At 39.0% G+C, this 13571-nt stretch overlaps 1 protein-coding gene across 1 annotated transcript in view; it reads right to left on the minus strand.

Moving 5' to 3' along the window:
* OFCC1 (orofacial cleft 1 candidate 1) overlaps positions 1 to 13571 on the minus strand; it is a 177832-nt gene that overhangs the window by 157437 nt on the left and 6824 nt on the right. Inside the window, exons 2-3 of the mRNA XM_015854505.2 lie at positions 6050 to 6105; positions 178 to 244 (exon numbers count right to left, since the gene is read on the minus strand). Coding sequence (XP_015709991.2) covers positions 178 to 244; positions 6050 to 6061 — 79 coding nt within the window. The 5' untranslated portion in view covers positions 6062 to 6105. The remainder of the gene's footprint in view (positions 1 to 177; positions 245 to 6049; positions 6106 to 13571) is intronic.

The following is a 13571-nucleotide window of genomic DNA, read 5'->3' on the forward strand; positions in this document are numbered from 1 at the left end:
AAATGTCGCCAAAACAGAATTAGGTTAAAATTAAAAAAAAAAAGAATAAATGATTAAAATAATTACAAATTGCACCCTGACAAGCAAGAGCAAAATTTCGCCCACAGCCATTTGTCTGTAATTAGTTAATTAATCCTTACACAAATTATGAGCAATAACTCATCAAGCAAGGCTCACCCATCAGAAATTCAGCCGACTTGGATTTCTTCTGCTTAGTTTGCTTCAGAGCCTTCTGCTGGAACTTCTGGAGGGAAATTGTTAAATGAATAAATTAGCTAAAGAACGAAGATCATCCTTTATGATCCACAACTAACACAGTATTTTAAATATGGGATGGCATTGAAATGTCATTTAATTTACATCTCTGCTAAAGGGGTCAAACACTAATTGAACAACAGCAGTGGAAGAATTAAATAAAATAGGAGAAGAAAAGTTAAAACAAATGCCAAATGAAGGTCACATTAAAATACTGTGATTTTTTTGTGTGTGTGTTAGTCTTTTTTTTAACCGGTTTTAATTAATGCAAAGGAGCCTCAACAAATTAAGAATAAGACTTGTCTTTGGAGTACACAACTGCTTTATTTCACTTGCAGAACTGCAGTGCTTCATTTTGAAAAGTTTGGTTATGCATGCTATTCACAGAGAGGCTCCCGTGATGCATTTCCTAGGTCCAATTACATAACCAGTGTAGTTGTTCATCACAGGGAAGCTGAAAATGAATGAGCTCCACACTTTCATACAAGATGATGAAATGGATGCAATCCGAAATAACTTACACTGAGAGGTCACAAAAGAGAAACAACAGTCCAGGGGAGAGGACTCAGTAGAACAATGAAAAGTTAATTTAATGATAGATATGTAACAGCTACGGTGAATAAAAAGATAGAGAACTTGGAGGAATGGTGCTATGACAAGTTCCAAATTTATTCTCATGGGGAAGTAAGGCCCAGAAGGAACATGGTCATATTGCTACCAACAGGAAGGTCTATGTGCTAAAGTCTGCATTGGTACAAAGCCCTGTGCAGCACTAGGAAGACTTCACATGAGCTCATGCCTAGGCTACTGATACTAACAGTGAACACTAACAGTCAGAGTAGGCAAAGATTATCTAAAACAAAGCACATCTGGGAGTATTAATCAAAGCCAAAAGAAAACAGCTCACACCAATTTATTTTCAAATGTTGCATAGCAGTTCCTGAAATGAGCACTATTTTTTTTAAGCCAGTTGCTTAATTGTCCAGTGATAAAGACCACTCCTGGCAACACAGCTCCTGGAAACTGTCAATACAAAAGGATTAATTACAAGAATAACTGAAAAATTGCAATTTTTAGAGCATCCATCTTTCCCATTTGATTATGGGTGTCAATTTCCAGTAAAAAACAATGTTTTGCAGCACACAATCAATAAATCTGTCAAAAACAATAGAACCATAGTATTGGCAGATTAATATAGATATTAATAACTTGATATATACATATATATGCATATACGTGCAAATGCTAGTCTGACAACAGTAGAATTCCTCTAAGTCAAGATGACTTCTGTCCTACAAAAATGTAAACACACAAAAATGAACTAAATGCATTCCGGAAGCTACAATACCAAAGCAACAGAATTAATTCTTACAAGCTGTGTGTGGCACAAATGAATTTAACAGTAATTTTGACAAGAATTCAATAGGTTCAGAAAGTCACCATACTGCTTTTGAAGTTTTCCCTCCAACTGAAAAATCTTTCTAAAATACACGTTAGCTTAGTGAGCATCTTTAGAGTCCTATAACTCTTTCAGCATTAACATATTGATGCATTACTGTTATTCCTAATATCTTAATTCAGACAGTTTTAAATATGCCAGCAGCATTTATAAAAACGATGTATCTTAACTGTTCTTATTAAATTGTATATAATCACCACACAAAGCTTTAAACTTCACATTAACAGCAAAAGAAATAACATCCAGACAAAAATTCTAGGACAAATTGTTAAAGTGGTATACATCAGGATACATCTTTAACTTTGACAGAATTAAGACGATCTGCATTACTTTCTATGTACACGCATATTCCTTCTACACGTCAGATTTCCCTCGCAAAACCAACTGCAGGCTGTATTTGCCATAGTCAGGTTTTTAATTGCTATATTCTGCAAAACACAACACTTCTTTCACAGTAAGAGGGGAAAAAAATAAAGGAAGGAAAAAAAAGAAAAGTATTCCTCTTCCTCCAGACCTACAAAATACACACTGTGGGATTTTATTGCCATTATCTGGCTTCCTTACACTTAATACAGTTAGCATCAAATACTGTTTTTCAGAGACACAGCCACATATGTTCTTCTGCATTTCATCCACTCAATCACAGATGAATATTTTAAGTTTTGATGCAGCATTCTTGTGACTCCTATTTACAAAGAACTTTGAGAGAAACGATGCCCTTGTCCCTTAATGCGATTAGGCTTTGAAAAGGTGTTTTCAGTGAGTTCATATTTATAGAATGAAAGCAACACCTGATTTCCTACAGCAGGGTGAAATCCTTCCAGGGTTATTTCTTGAAGTAACTAAATAATGGAGCAGTTCAGTAGCCTTTGTGTAATCAACACATGTTCTTATCACTTTGTGCTTGAGAGGAAATTATATGAGTTCTCCTTTCATATCTATCTATCCATCTCCACCCGATTCTTCCATCCTTCTTGTTTACATACGGGCACCTCTAAGTACTGTAAATTACATCCTTTTGTTTTTTTCCTTTATTTTAGATTTCCTTCCCCAGCAACCCCCCTTATGATACTTTGTCTTCTTATCAGACAATAGGCACAAAATTACCCAGTGGCATTCTATATTCACTTTATCATTAGTCACTACTCATTAACTTACGTATTTATGCAAATTCATGTCTAAAGTGATTGCCCTTTAATCATTTCATGTATCTACAAAACTTAGATTTCCAACAGCAAACAGAAGAAAGCCCTCTCAGTGACAACTTGCAGGCAACATCCAGTTGTGTGACCATACCCAGAAGAATGCACATGTATGCATTTCTGTCCATAAATCACCATCTAGCTGTAGAACACGGTCCAAAAAGGAGTTCAAAATTGTGCCTTTTATTTGTTTTATTAAAAATGTATATTAGTTGTTTTTTTTTTTAACTTGAGTATCATGCATTGTGACAAAGGCAAGGGGATATGGAAGGAGCTGAGCACAACATGGAGTAATCAGCATGTAATTCAAAGCGACCTAAACCTTTACATGCCTTTTTGCAGTCACCACCATGTGCACTGTTGGCATTAAGGCGTGCAGTCTGCTTAACAACATCAATTTAAACAAAGGAAAAACAAAAGTATTCGAAACTGGGGAGCCCAGGTCTGTGCAAGAGTAGTGAGCACTGCAACAGCAGCAGCAGCAAGGGGGAAAAAAAAAAGAAAACCCTCATTTATAACCAGTGACAACTAAAACCTATGAAGTTTTTAAAAGAATGTGATTGTTGTCAAAAGGAATTGGGTACAACAATGCTGCGTTCAGCTCTGGTTCCACTCAAAGCCGTGGCTGAGGGGCTCTGGGAAAGCTGCTGGAAGGCTGGTGGGCACAGACCAGCAAGAAAGTGAATTTTGCATACTGTACGGATCATCGCTCAGTTCAGGGCAGTCATATTGAATCTGTGATCAACCAATTGTGCTTCATGAAACCGTCAGCCCTCATTTACGTCTAGCTGTTTTCTTCTGTCCTGCTGTAAACAAGCTCTGCTCTGAGCTGTCTCCCTACCCTTATCTGCTTACGAAGATCACACAGACAGACCTCATCAGCAGCCTTAGAGTTAAAGTTAAAGTTACTGCTTCCAGACAGCAGTCCCTATGCAAGCTGGAAGTCAAAAAGAAGAGCAACTTTGGAATGACAGAGTTTTAGTTCCTTTTAGGAAATGCATACCTTAGATTCATACACATACTGGCATGTTATGTCTCTTTCATGAAATTAAATTAGGTGTTCTTAATATGAACAACTGTTTCTAACATCAGCAAACTAGCTCAGCAGATTCATCCATGGTTTTGTTCTTGTTGTTTTTTGTTGTGGGTTGTTGTCTTTTTTTTTCCTTTGGGGCCTTGTTTGAACACAGCCAAAACAGAAGTAGCTGGAAATATTGTCAATCTGGTAGGGCTCCAGGAACCTAATAATGCCTGAAATGCTCTAAGGAGTGTAATGACAGTAAGCAGGAACAGGTATGTTGGCTTCTGTTCTTATTCACTTCTGTGAGACCATTAGCCTTTAAACATAACACAGAGCAGTTTTCAAAGAACAGTGTGCGTGCATAAAAAGGGATGGAGCCTTCCTAAAAACATATTCCTCTGCAAGCAGCACACAAACGTGTGAGTTGGTATTTACAGAATTTAATTCTTGAAACCAGCTGGTAAGTCCCAGTTAAGGCTTTCCTTTATGCAGCTGGAGCTGGAACCTTCTCCCTCCTCCCAGCCCATTACTTTTGTCTATTTAAGGGATGGCAGCCAAAGAGAAACAGCTTGTAATTTGCACCTGTCTGCTTTAAGCGCTCCACATTAGATTTTGCAGAGAGCAAACTCTTCATTGCTAATGAGGATGACACTTGGTAGGGTCAAACATATTTTTTAGCTGACTCTGCAGCAGTTAAAAAACGAAATAAATAAACACCCGCTTCATTTCAGCCCATGCTAGCTGGAAAATGAGACTAGAAGGAAAAACCTGCTGAAGAAAAGCAGTTTGGTATGGAGGTTGAAAACGTAACCTTATGTGTCTGGTCTATTATAATGCCAAGCACAGCTAGGCATGACAGGTTCTGAGTTTGTACATCCTGGGCTGCCTTTTGAGCACCCACAGTATGCTCAGGTACCCAAGGGCTCAGCTCTGTGAAAAAAATGTTCTCAAAGAATTGCAGCATTGAAGCTTGTGCTTCACTCCTGCTCCAGAGGTGTGCAAGCACTGCTGTGCAGAGATGCATTAGCAGGAGTGTGAAGGTGGGAAGGTATAAATCAAGCAAATACCCTACGTGTGATCTTACGGTCTTACATAAACTACCTTAGCGCATTTGTTTCTTGCTAGAAAACCAAAAGCTGTGTTTCCAGTCAGCTGTGGTATCAGTTACCACTATGCTGGAAGAAATAACAATTACATTGGCATGTGAGTTTAGCTATTAAGAAGCAGTATTTTCCCTGGTTAGTCTTAAAATAGAAAACCCCTCCAAAACTCAGTCTACAGAGCTGATGACAAGAACAAAAATGCCAAAGGAAAAAAAAAAAAAAAAAGAAAGAAAGATGGATGGAAATAAAACAAAGTAAAACATACAACTTATTAAAGAAAACACTGGTGGTGCATTTTGATTTCATAAATTGTCCCCACTTGTACTTCCTGTTTAAACAATAACTAACATGATGATGGGTTAAATGAAGTTGAGATTGTCACAAACATTGCCTCACTAGTAATTAATGTAGTTTAATATGGTTGTTGGCACACATCTCACATGACAGATAATGTTCCAACATGTCACTGATAGGACCTTTCAGCACAGCTTTAGGAGATCTACCAGGCATTGCCGAGGTTGGTTAGGTCAAAGGGTTGAACCATGTGTAATTCAGAACAGAGGAGGTCCCACGGTCACTCCACAAAAACAATTACACTACTTATTTCACTCCATCCCTGGCCCGAAATTCACAAGCCTCACAGTTTCAGCGCAGTCAATCTCGCTCTGCCCTGGGGCTACGAGCCACATGAAAATATGTGGTGCTGTGTTTATAAATCTAATCAAAAATAGAAACAGTAGACAAGCACAATGAGGTCCTACTATGGATCATGGGAATTCTCGAAATTCTGAAGGCACTTTTGTTTAACTTCTGTGGGCCTTCTCCTACCATTACATTGTCTGGTACTCTCGTTAATCATCCCCTTGACTTGTCAATGATATAAAGGAGCCTACGTGTCTGCTGACTTCCCTCCCATCACACTACAAATAATATTATGAAACAGCAATACTAGGAGCAGCCCTTTCCATTTTCCTTTTTTTTTTTTAAGTGGGTTTTTTTCTTCACTTACCTCTTTCTCCATGCCAGCCTGTCCTTTCTCAGATCTGCAGTTAAAAGCAGTTCCTCCTGGAATGAAATAGAGGGAAATCCTCAGAATTTCAGTTAAACTTGGGTTTAAACACACAGAATTGCAGAGCATCAGCCTAGAAATCTGCTGGGATGGGGACTCCTGCCACCGCAGCCCCTCTCCTGCCTAGCAAAAAAACAGTGAGGAAGTAATGCTTCACCTTTTCAAAAAATCTACATCAGATCACATTAAAAAATGAGGGCTGCTCTGAAAATAATGCCTCCTATTTTATTACGTAGGCACACGCTAACACTCACTGATGCTTGCCCAATCTTTTCTAGTTTCCACGGAAATAAACAGGAGGCATTACTTTCAGAGCAAATTATGCATACATGCCCTTCCACATCAGAAAAGTAATTTAAGCACAGACACAACAGTACCAAAGATTTTTTTTTTCTGAGCAGAACAAACTCACCAGAAGTGGGTAATTCCTACCCACAGACAGTAAGCACTAAGCAACATGAAGTTTGTTGTGGACTATACCTAATGTGAAAACTGTAGTGTCAAACCTAACAGACTAAGAATGCTTCTTCAATCCTGCATCTATTGTGGGTCTCACCTGTGCCTCCCTCCTTGTGATGGGACCTCAATTAGAAGCATGGAAATTATTCTCCACACGGAGGTTAAAACCATTATGCAAGCCCACTGTAATTTTACAAGTTATATGTCACATCAACAACAAAAAAAGTCTCACTTTTACATCAGCTGCTTTTTTCTCTATGTGGGAAAAAAAATTATTCCTTCTGAAGGGCCAGATGAGTTGCCCCTGTGCTCACTGCAATCAATGGCAAAACTCCGTCTGACACCCCGGTCACAGGATCCGAACCGCAATGAATAGCAAGCTTCTTCCTCTGCCAGCTTTTCCCTTATGCTTTTATACAAACACATATTTAGATTATTTTGCAGAGCCTGAAAACAAAACAAGAGTTTGAACAATTAAAAATATCCCTTCAGAGTCCCTGAGAAGATTCGACTGACCTTCTGGGTCAGGGGATGCCCTGTACAAAGTACATGTTTGGCCCCACTTGAGGAAACTCTCTCTCCTGAGGGCACCACGCAAAGAAGTGCCTAATTCTAAGCATTCGCTTAGGTTTCATTGAAATCAACACAATGGACAGTGAACAGGGACACAAATTCTCTACGGAAAAAGGCTGCATTGTCACTTTGGTTACTCAGTAATGAATGAAGGGCTGAGCTCTGCCCAGGACTTGCTAATGCTGAGAGTCTGCTGACCTTTGCCATCGCCCCTGGATTTTGGTGCCCTGCTCAGGTTGCCAAGGCCATGCGTGGGGTTGAGATGCCAGTGCTATGATGCTGAAATAACCCCCCCCCCACAACAATCATACAAGGTAGGCTATGGTCACGTTTACCCAACCCAATCATACATCCTCTGGGTGCTGTGGATAACTTTCTTTTTAGTCCAACAGCATGGCACAGTGCTCAATCAGGTTGAATATTAGAAAACATTGCTTCTTATAAAGAGCAGTGAAGCAGTACCACAGGCTTCCCAGGGGGGTGGTGGAGTCACCCTCCCTGGAGGTGCTCAAGAACTGTGTAGATGTGGGGTCAGTAGCCATGGATGGGTTGGCAGTTGGACTAGGTGATCTTAGTGCTCTTTTCCAACCTTAATGATTCTCTGATTATATATAATGGTTCAATTAGGAAAACAAACAAACAAACTCACAATGGACCAAAGGCAATAAAATCTTGAAATGACTCTTCTTCTTTAAAGGGTAGAATCAAAAGAAGTGGCCAGTAGAAAGAACTGAAAGATATAAGCTGTAAATACAGTATTTCTATCTGTGGTCAACATCTGCTCTTTGAAGAGGAGCCAAAGGTACAGCAACTAGGAGTCTTTCAAAGCCAAAAGAGACCACAAAATCCCCCTCAATACAGTGTCAAGGCAGCAGGAACCTCAGCACTGACATAGTCCTGGCTTCTCCCTTCCTGTCTATATCACAGTCCATACCCAGCAAATGAGGTTTGTTTGTTTATTTCCAATACAAAAGGCTTTTTTTTTTCTTTTTTTTTTTTGTCCAGTGATTTTTAAATAACATGGCCTCCCAGTTAAAGCAGCATGTCATTTAAAAGCACTGAACTGTAAATCAGCTCTTAAAAAATGTGCTATATTTTGTGCATGATTTTGACTGCACACATACACACAAAAAAAACCTATTTAGGGCAATGCTAGAGGCAAATATGCTGCTCCAAAAGTAGTGCCTCCTGTTTTATTTTGTTGGATCATAGTGTCAGAGGAGGACATTGGTGGCACAGCAGCACAAGTTGAAACTTGTTCATCAGTGGCAAAAACACATAGCTAATAGTAGTGTCTACAATGAAAATTAGTACTTCGTAGTTGAGAGTTCGCTCCATCTAACAGTATTATTGTGCTTTTTCTCTCTCTTGTAGTCTCCATGAAAAAAAAAATAGGAGTAATTAATTTTGGAGTGACCTATGTAAATAAACATCTAGACAGAAATATTTACCACTATTAAACACCTTTCAAGCATAACGTATTTAGACTAGGCACAATTCTAGCACCAACAGCTCCATTTCTTTTGAGAAGGGCTTCAGAGTTTCCATCATAACTTATTTTCAGGGAATCATCTGTTTGTTTTTATTTATTTGTTTTTAATATCTATCTTATCCATAGATTTTAACACTTTGTGAAGTACCGCTATCGAGTCTCTGGTTTCTATAACTGCTACAAAGAAAAGCCAAATACTCAAAGTACTTTTATACACTCTCCTTTTCAGAGCATGAAACTATGGTTATCGGACATTGTTTTCTAGGAAGGTTTCCCTGCAAACAGCATATATGGTCCACACTAGGATAAAGGCCTTCATTTCTGTTTACCAGTTAAAGATTAAAATTTTAAATATATGTATACTTATTAAATGCTAAGGAGTATTTTGATGTGCACCTCATCTCTGAATTAAGCAAGAATACTATCTTGGATACCCTGGAAAATACATCTCATAAAAGTGACATGTTTTACAGATACCACCTCAGATATGAATATTGTTGTTAATAGATCAGTAGAGTTTGATTGAAAGCAAAGAGACAGGAATTGTACCGTATGAGCAATCCCAGAAGAAATGCCTCTAGTGGTTCAAAACATATTTCACTTGCCTCTGGCATGAGTTTCTGGATTAGTGTCATATACGTGTCAACATGAAACAACACAGGCTATTTGTTTATACATTCTTACTACTCCTCCTTTTGTTGCTCTGTATGCTATTTTACATTGACAAAACATATGTAACAATATCTTCAACCCAGTGAGTGCATTCCTCTGTCACGTACCCATTAACAAATCATAACCACTGAGTACAAACAAAGGGAAACCGAGGTAAGATGTAGAGAAGGCAACAAAATATGCAAGGACATAACAGTGCAGTTTGTGTACTACTAACTAGAAATAGCATTGTGTAAAGACATTTTGATAAATAAGCGAACAGAATTGCAGCTTGGTTTTTAAGATTTAGCTGATAAAATGTAGACACATGCAAGCAAATGTCTGTAGCTGATTCCATCAGTATTCAACCAAGAGAAGAAGAAAAATGCAAATCATGTCTGGCATTTTTTAAATTGAATGTACTTTGTCAACTCAGTGCTATATTTTTTTTCCCCCAATCCAGAAAACTAGCAATCAGAATTCTTACTCTGAGATTTTAAGTTTTAAACCAAAACTCCACTGGAAATAGCTGCTAGTGATGTTTCATTTATTACACATTAAAAAAAAAAAAAAAAACCATCCTGAGACCTTGAACAGGCAAAGTGTGGTCAAACATGACTTGTGCTGAATTCCCCTTCTGGGGAAGACACTGAGTTTAATACAGCTGAGTCTGGCTTCCAACCAGTAGGGTAGCTTTAAAAATGGAACACCCTCTGCACAGTTTCCTTGTCATTTGATCAAACAGAAGAGTCAGCAGCAATCCCATGATATGTTTTACTTGGTGACAAAGAAACTTAATAAGCTTCTGCTCTCTGCCCCCTTCTTCTCAAGCCATTTGTTCCTGCCCCTGGGCTGCAGTCCAGTACACTCTCATTGGCCTGACATAACCATATATCTAAGCTTTTCAGGTGAATAAAAATACCTACCTCCACCCCCCAAAAATACTATTTTTGTAATTAAATTTTATTGCTCACCTGGACTTCTACAAGACTGCACAACCACAATCAGGGAAAAAGGAACTCCAGCAAGAAAAGCTATCATTGTGTATTCTCTGATGCAAAAGCTTATATTGAAACTAGAGCCCACAGTGGCAAAGTTTAGCATTAGGTATGTAAACCAAGAATCTGAAAATGCTGATGTTCTTCCACTGGTCAGAACAAAGTTGAAAATTATACTGACTCAAAATGGGAGAGTTAGACAGAATCTACCAACTCTTTGCCACTGTAATAGACATCACTAATTTAAAAGGAGAGGAGAGGGAGCACTTCATCAAGGTGGCATGCAGCAGTGACCAGAACAAGAGAGTGGTGCTGCAGCTTAATAGAAACATGCTACTATGTGCAAAAGTCCATGGATCGACCAGTCCCTGGGTGGGATGTCTATGGACAGCACATCCTCTCCTTACGTGCCTACTGACCAGGGAGAAGCACGGCAGCCCTTCTCCCTCCTCACCCTCTTGGGTACTTTTTGCTGTCTCATAGCTAACCACTTAGTTCAGGACTGGATGCAATCTGAAAGTAAAAAGGCAGCAAACTTGCTGTAAAGAGCAAGAAAAATCTTGAAATACTTCACCAATGCCTAAGCATTTTAACTAGCATACTGGCAGCGTGATAGCCTCGCTGGAAAAAGCCAGTTTCACTCAAGAAGGAGTTTAGCTGAGCCAAAAGAAGCTATTTTCCCACCATCAGTTGCTTTGGAGTATTATTGTGTTTGGGCTTTTTAGCTTTTACTAGCTTGTGTTACACCCATAGTTTAATCTAAAAATAGCTTTTAATACTACATATTTTCACTAGTACAATAAAGTGTTTTTAAAAAGATCTCTACAAGCATATTATTACTCATTTTAGATACTGAAGTCTACCAGCTGATTGTCTATTTAGGATCTGGTTTGGATGATTATACAATTATTCATTATTTTGAAAAACATATTGCATAACAAGTGGGATAGAATAACCAAAGAGGAAGCAGTCCAGTCTACTCTTTAATTTATAGGTCCCAAATCTGCAAAACACTTCTGTATACATTTCTCAGTATTTGCATGAATTACTTCACTGAAAACAATAGACTAATACATAAGCTCCCAACTGAGAGTGTTTATAGTAATTGAGCACGTGAAAATTTCTGCTGAATTAAAATGGCATGATTGCACTTCATTTCTTCAGATCCCCTATCCTTCCTCTCTCTCCCTAAATAACAAATTAAGGATTGAAGGATCACATTTTAACATCGTCACAAATGTTTTTCACTACAGAGGGGTCAGACATGGAACAGGCTGCCCAGAGCAGTGTGCACAGCCCCAAGTGCTGGAGTTCAAGGAGTGTTTGGACAACATTGTCAGACACAGGGTATGAATTCTGGCCAGTCCTGCAGGGGACCAGGAGTTGGACTCAGTGATCCTTGTGCTTCTCTCTTCAACTCAGGATATTCTATGACTCTGTGCAGTTTGAGACTGATATAATTCTACTGGCTTGAAAGAATTATTTCTCATTTACTCATTTAGGACAAGAGAAGTTTCAGATAACTTATGGCTGTTCACTCAGTTCACTCTTTAAAAGCTAACAGAACTGAAGATTAATTCTCCATTTTGCATTTCAGGAAACTGAAGTGAACAAATGTAAGATTTCGCAGGGCAGGGAGGAACCTGATGAGGATTAACAAAAACAAATGTAGAGTCTTGCATCTGGGGATGAATAACTGCTTGCATCAGGACAGATTACCTACTGGAGAGAAGCTTTTCAGAGGAGGACCTGGTGGCCTTGGTGAATGACAGGTAGGCCATGAGCAAGCAGTGTGCCCATTTGGCTAAGAAGGCCAATGGTATCCTGGGGTGCATTAAAAACAGCATAGCCAGGAGGCCAAGGAAGGTGATCCTCCCTCTCTATTCTGCCCTGGTGAGGCCACTTCAAGACTACTGCATACAGTTCTGTGCTCAGCAGTTCAGAAAAGACAATGATCTCCCAGAAGGTGTCCAGCAGAGGGCCAAAAATGTGATAAAGGGCCTGGAACATCTCCTGTATTAGGGCTGAGTAACCTGGGTCTGTTTAGCCTGGGGAAAAGAACACTAAGAGGGGATCTGATAAATGTTTATAATATCTAAATGGAGGTGGGGGGCAAATGGATGAGGCCAGGCTCTTCTTGGTGAGGTGCAGTGATAGGACAAGGAGAAACAGCCTAAGATTTGAACATAGGAAGATCCATATTTACACATGCAGAAGACCTTCCTTATGGTAAGGGTGATGGTGCACTAGCACAGGTTGCCCAGAGAAGCTGTGGAGTCTCCTCCAGTGGAGATACTCAAGATTCATCCAGACCCCTACTTGTGTGACCTACTGAAGGATACCTGTTTGAGCAGGGGGGTTGGACTCAATGACCTCTTGAGGTCCCTTCCAATCCCCTGCAATTCTAAATTATCAATACACATACAGATTAAATTACATTTAAGCCTTTAGTTAGTTACTTTAAGCAATTCATGCTTTCCTAAAGGTCATAAAAAAGAGAATTTGTCCAGTTCTGCTGCCATAAATAATGCATAAATAATACTTAAAATATTTCCTTTTTTAAAAATTCTTATTTTTATATCCAAATAAAGAATGCCAAGTCTGGTCTTTCAGGAGTTTTTGGAGGTGTTCCCAGAGCACTAGAGAGCTGGATTAGGAAATATCTTCTCTCTGCTGAACCAGTAAAGCTAATGAATCTTTCATATGTTTTCTTGCAACAGTCTAGTCCTTGAGTTAATTAAAAAAGCAAAGAAAGACAAACATAACATGACCCCTTGCAGGAATCGATGCTGCAGTGAGTTGTGTGTGGGCAGGACGCTCCACAGACAAAATCCAGTAGGTCTCTACAGCATCTGTAAGATCCTCTGCCATCGCTGTAAGATCATCTAGTCCAACCGTCCTCCCTTTACCATTACTTTTTCCTTCACTTTATACTGCAGCATGCCAATGCATCCAAGATAGCAATAAATACAGGACTGCTAGCCCTCAGTAACATGCCATAAATTCTGTGATTCTGTGATAAACTTCCTAGAACCTTATTCCTGGTTTACATAAATAACACCAATAAACCAACACTGTCTACATATCAGCTTAGAGATTCTGAAACCTGTATTTCTGGATGGAAAGGAAGTTTGCTGAGACTTTAAGCTGGTGGTTTTGTGATGCTAATAACAAAGCTTCCTCTTTTGATTCCTTTTCTCTATTACCTGTTCACAATAACAATATAAAATAACAACAGGATAGATCAGAACCACAAGTCCTCTGAATTACACCATCTGCACAAAAAATA

Source organism: Coturnix japonica, chromosome 2 (assembly GCF_001577835.2).
Source record: "Coturnix japonica isolate 7356 chromosome 2, Coturnix japonica 2.1, whole genome shotgun sequence".
Classification (NCBI taxonomy): Eukaryota; Metazoa; Chordata; class Aves; order Galliformes; family Phasianidae; genus Coturnix; species Coturnix japonica.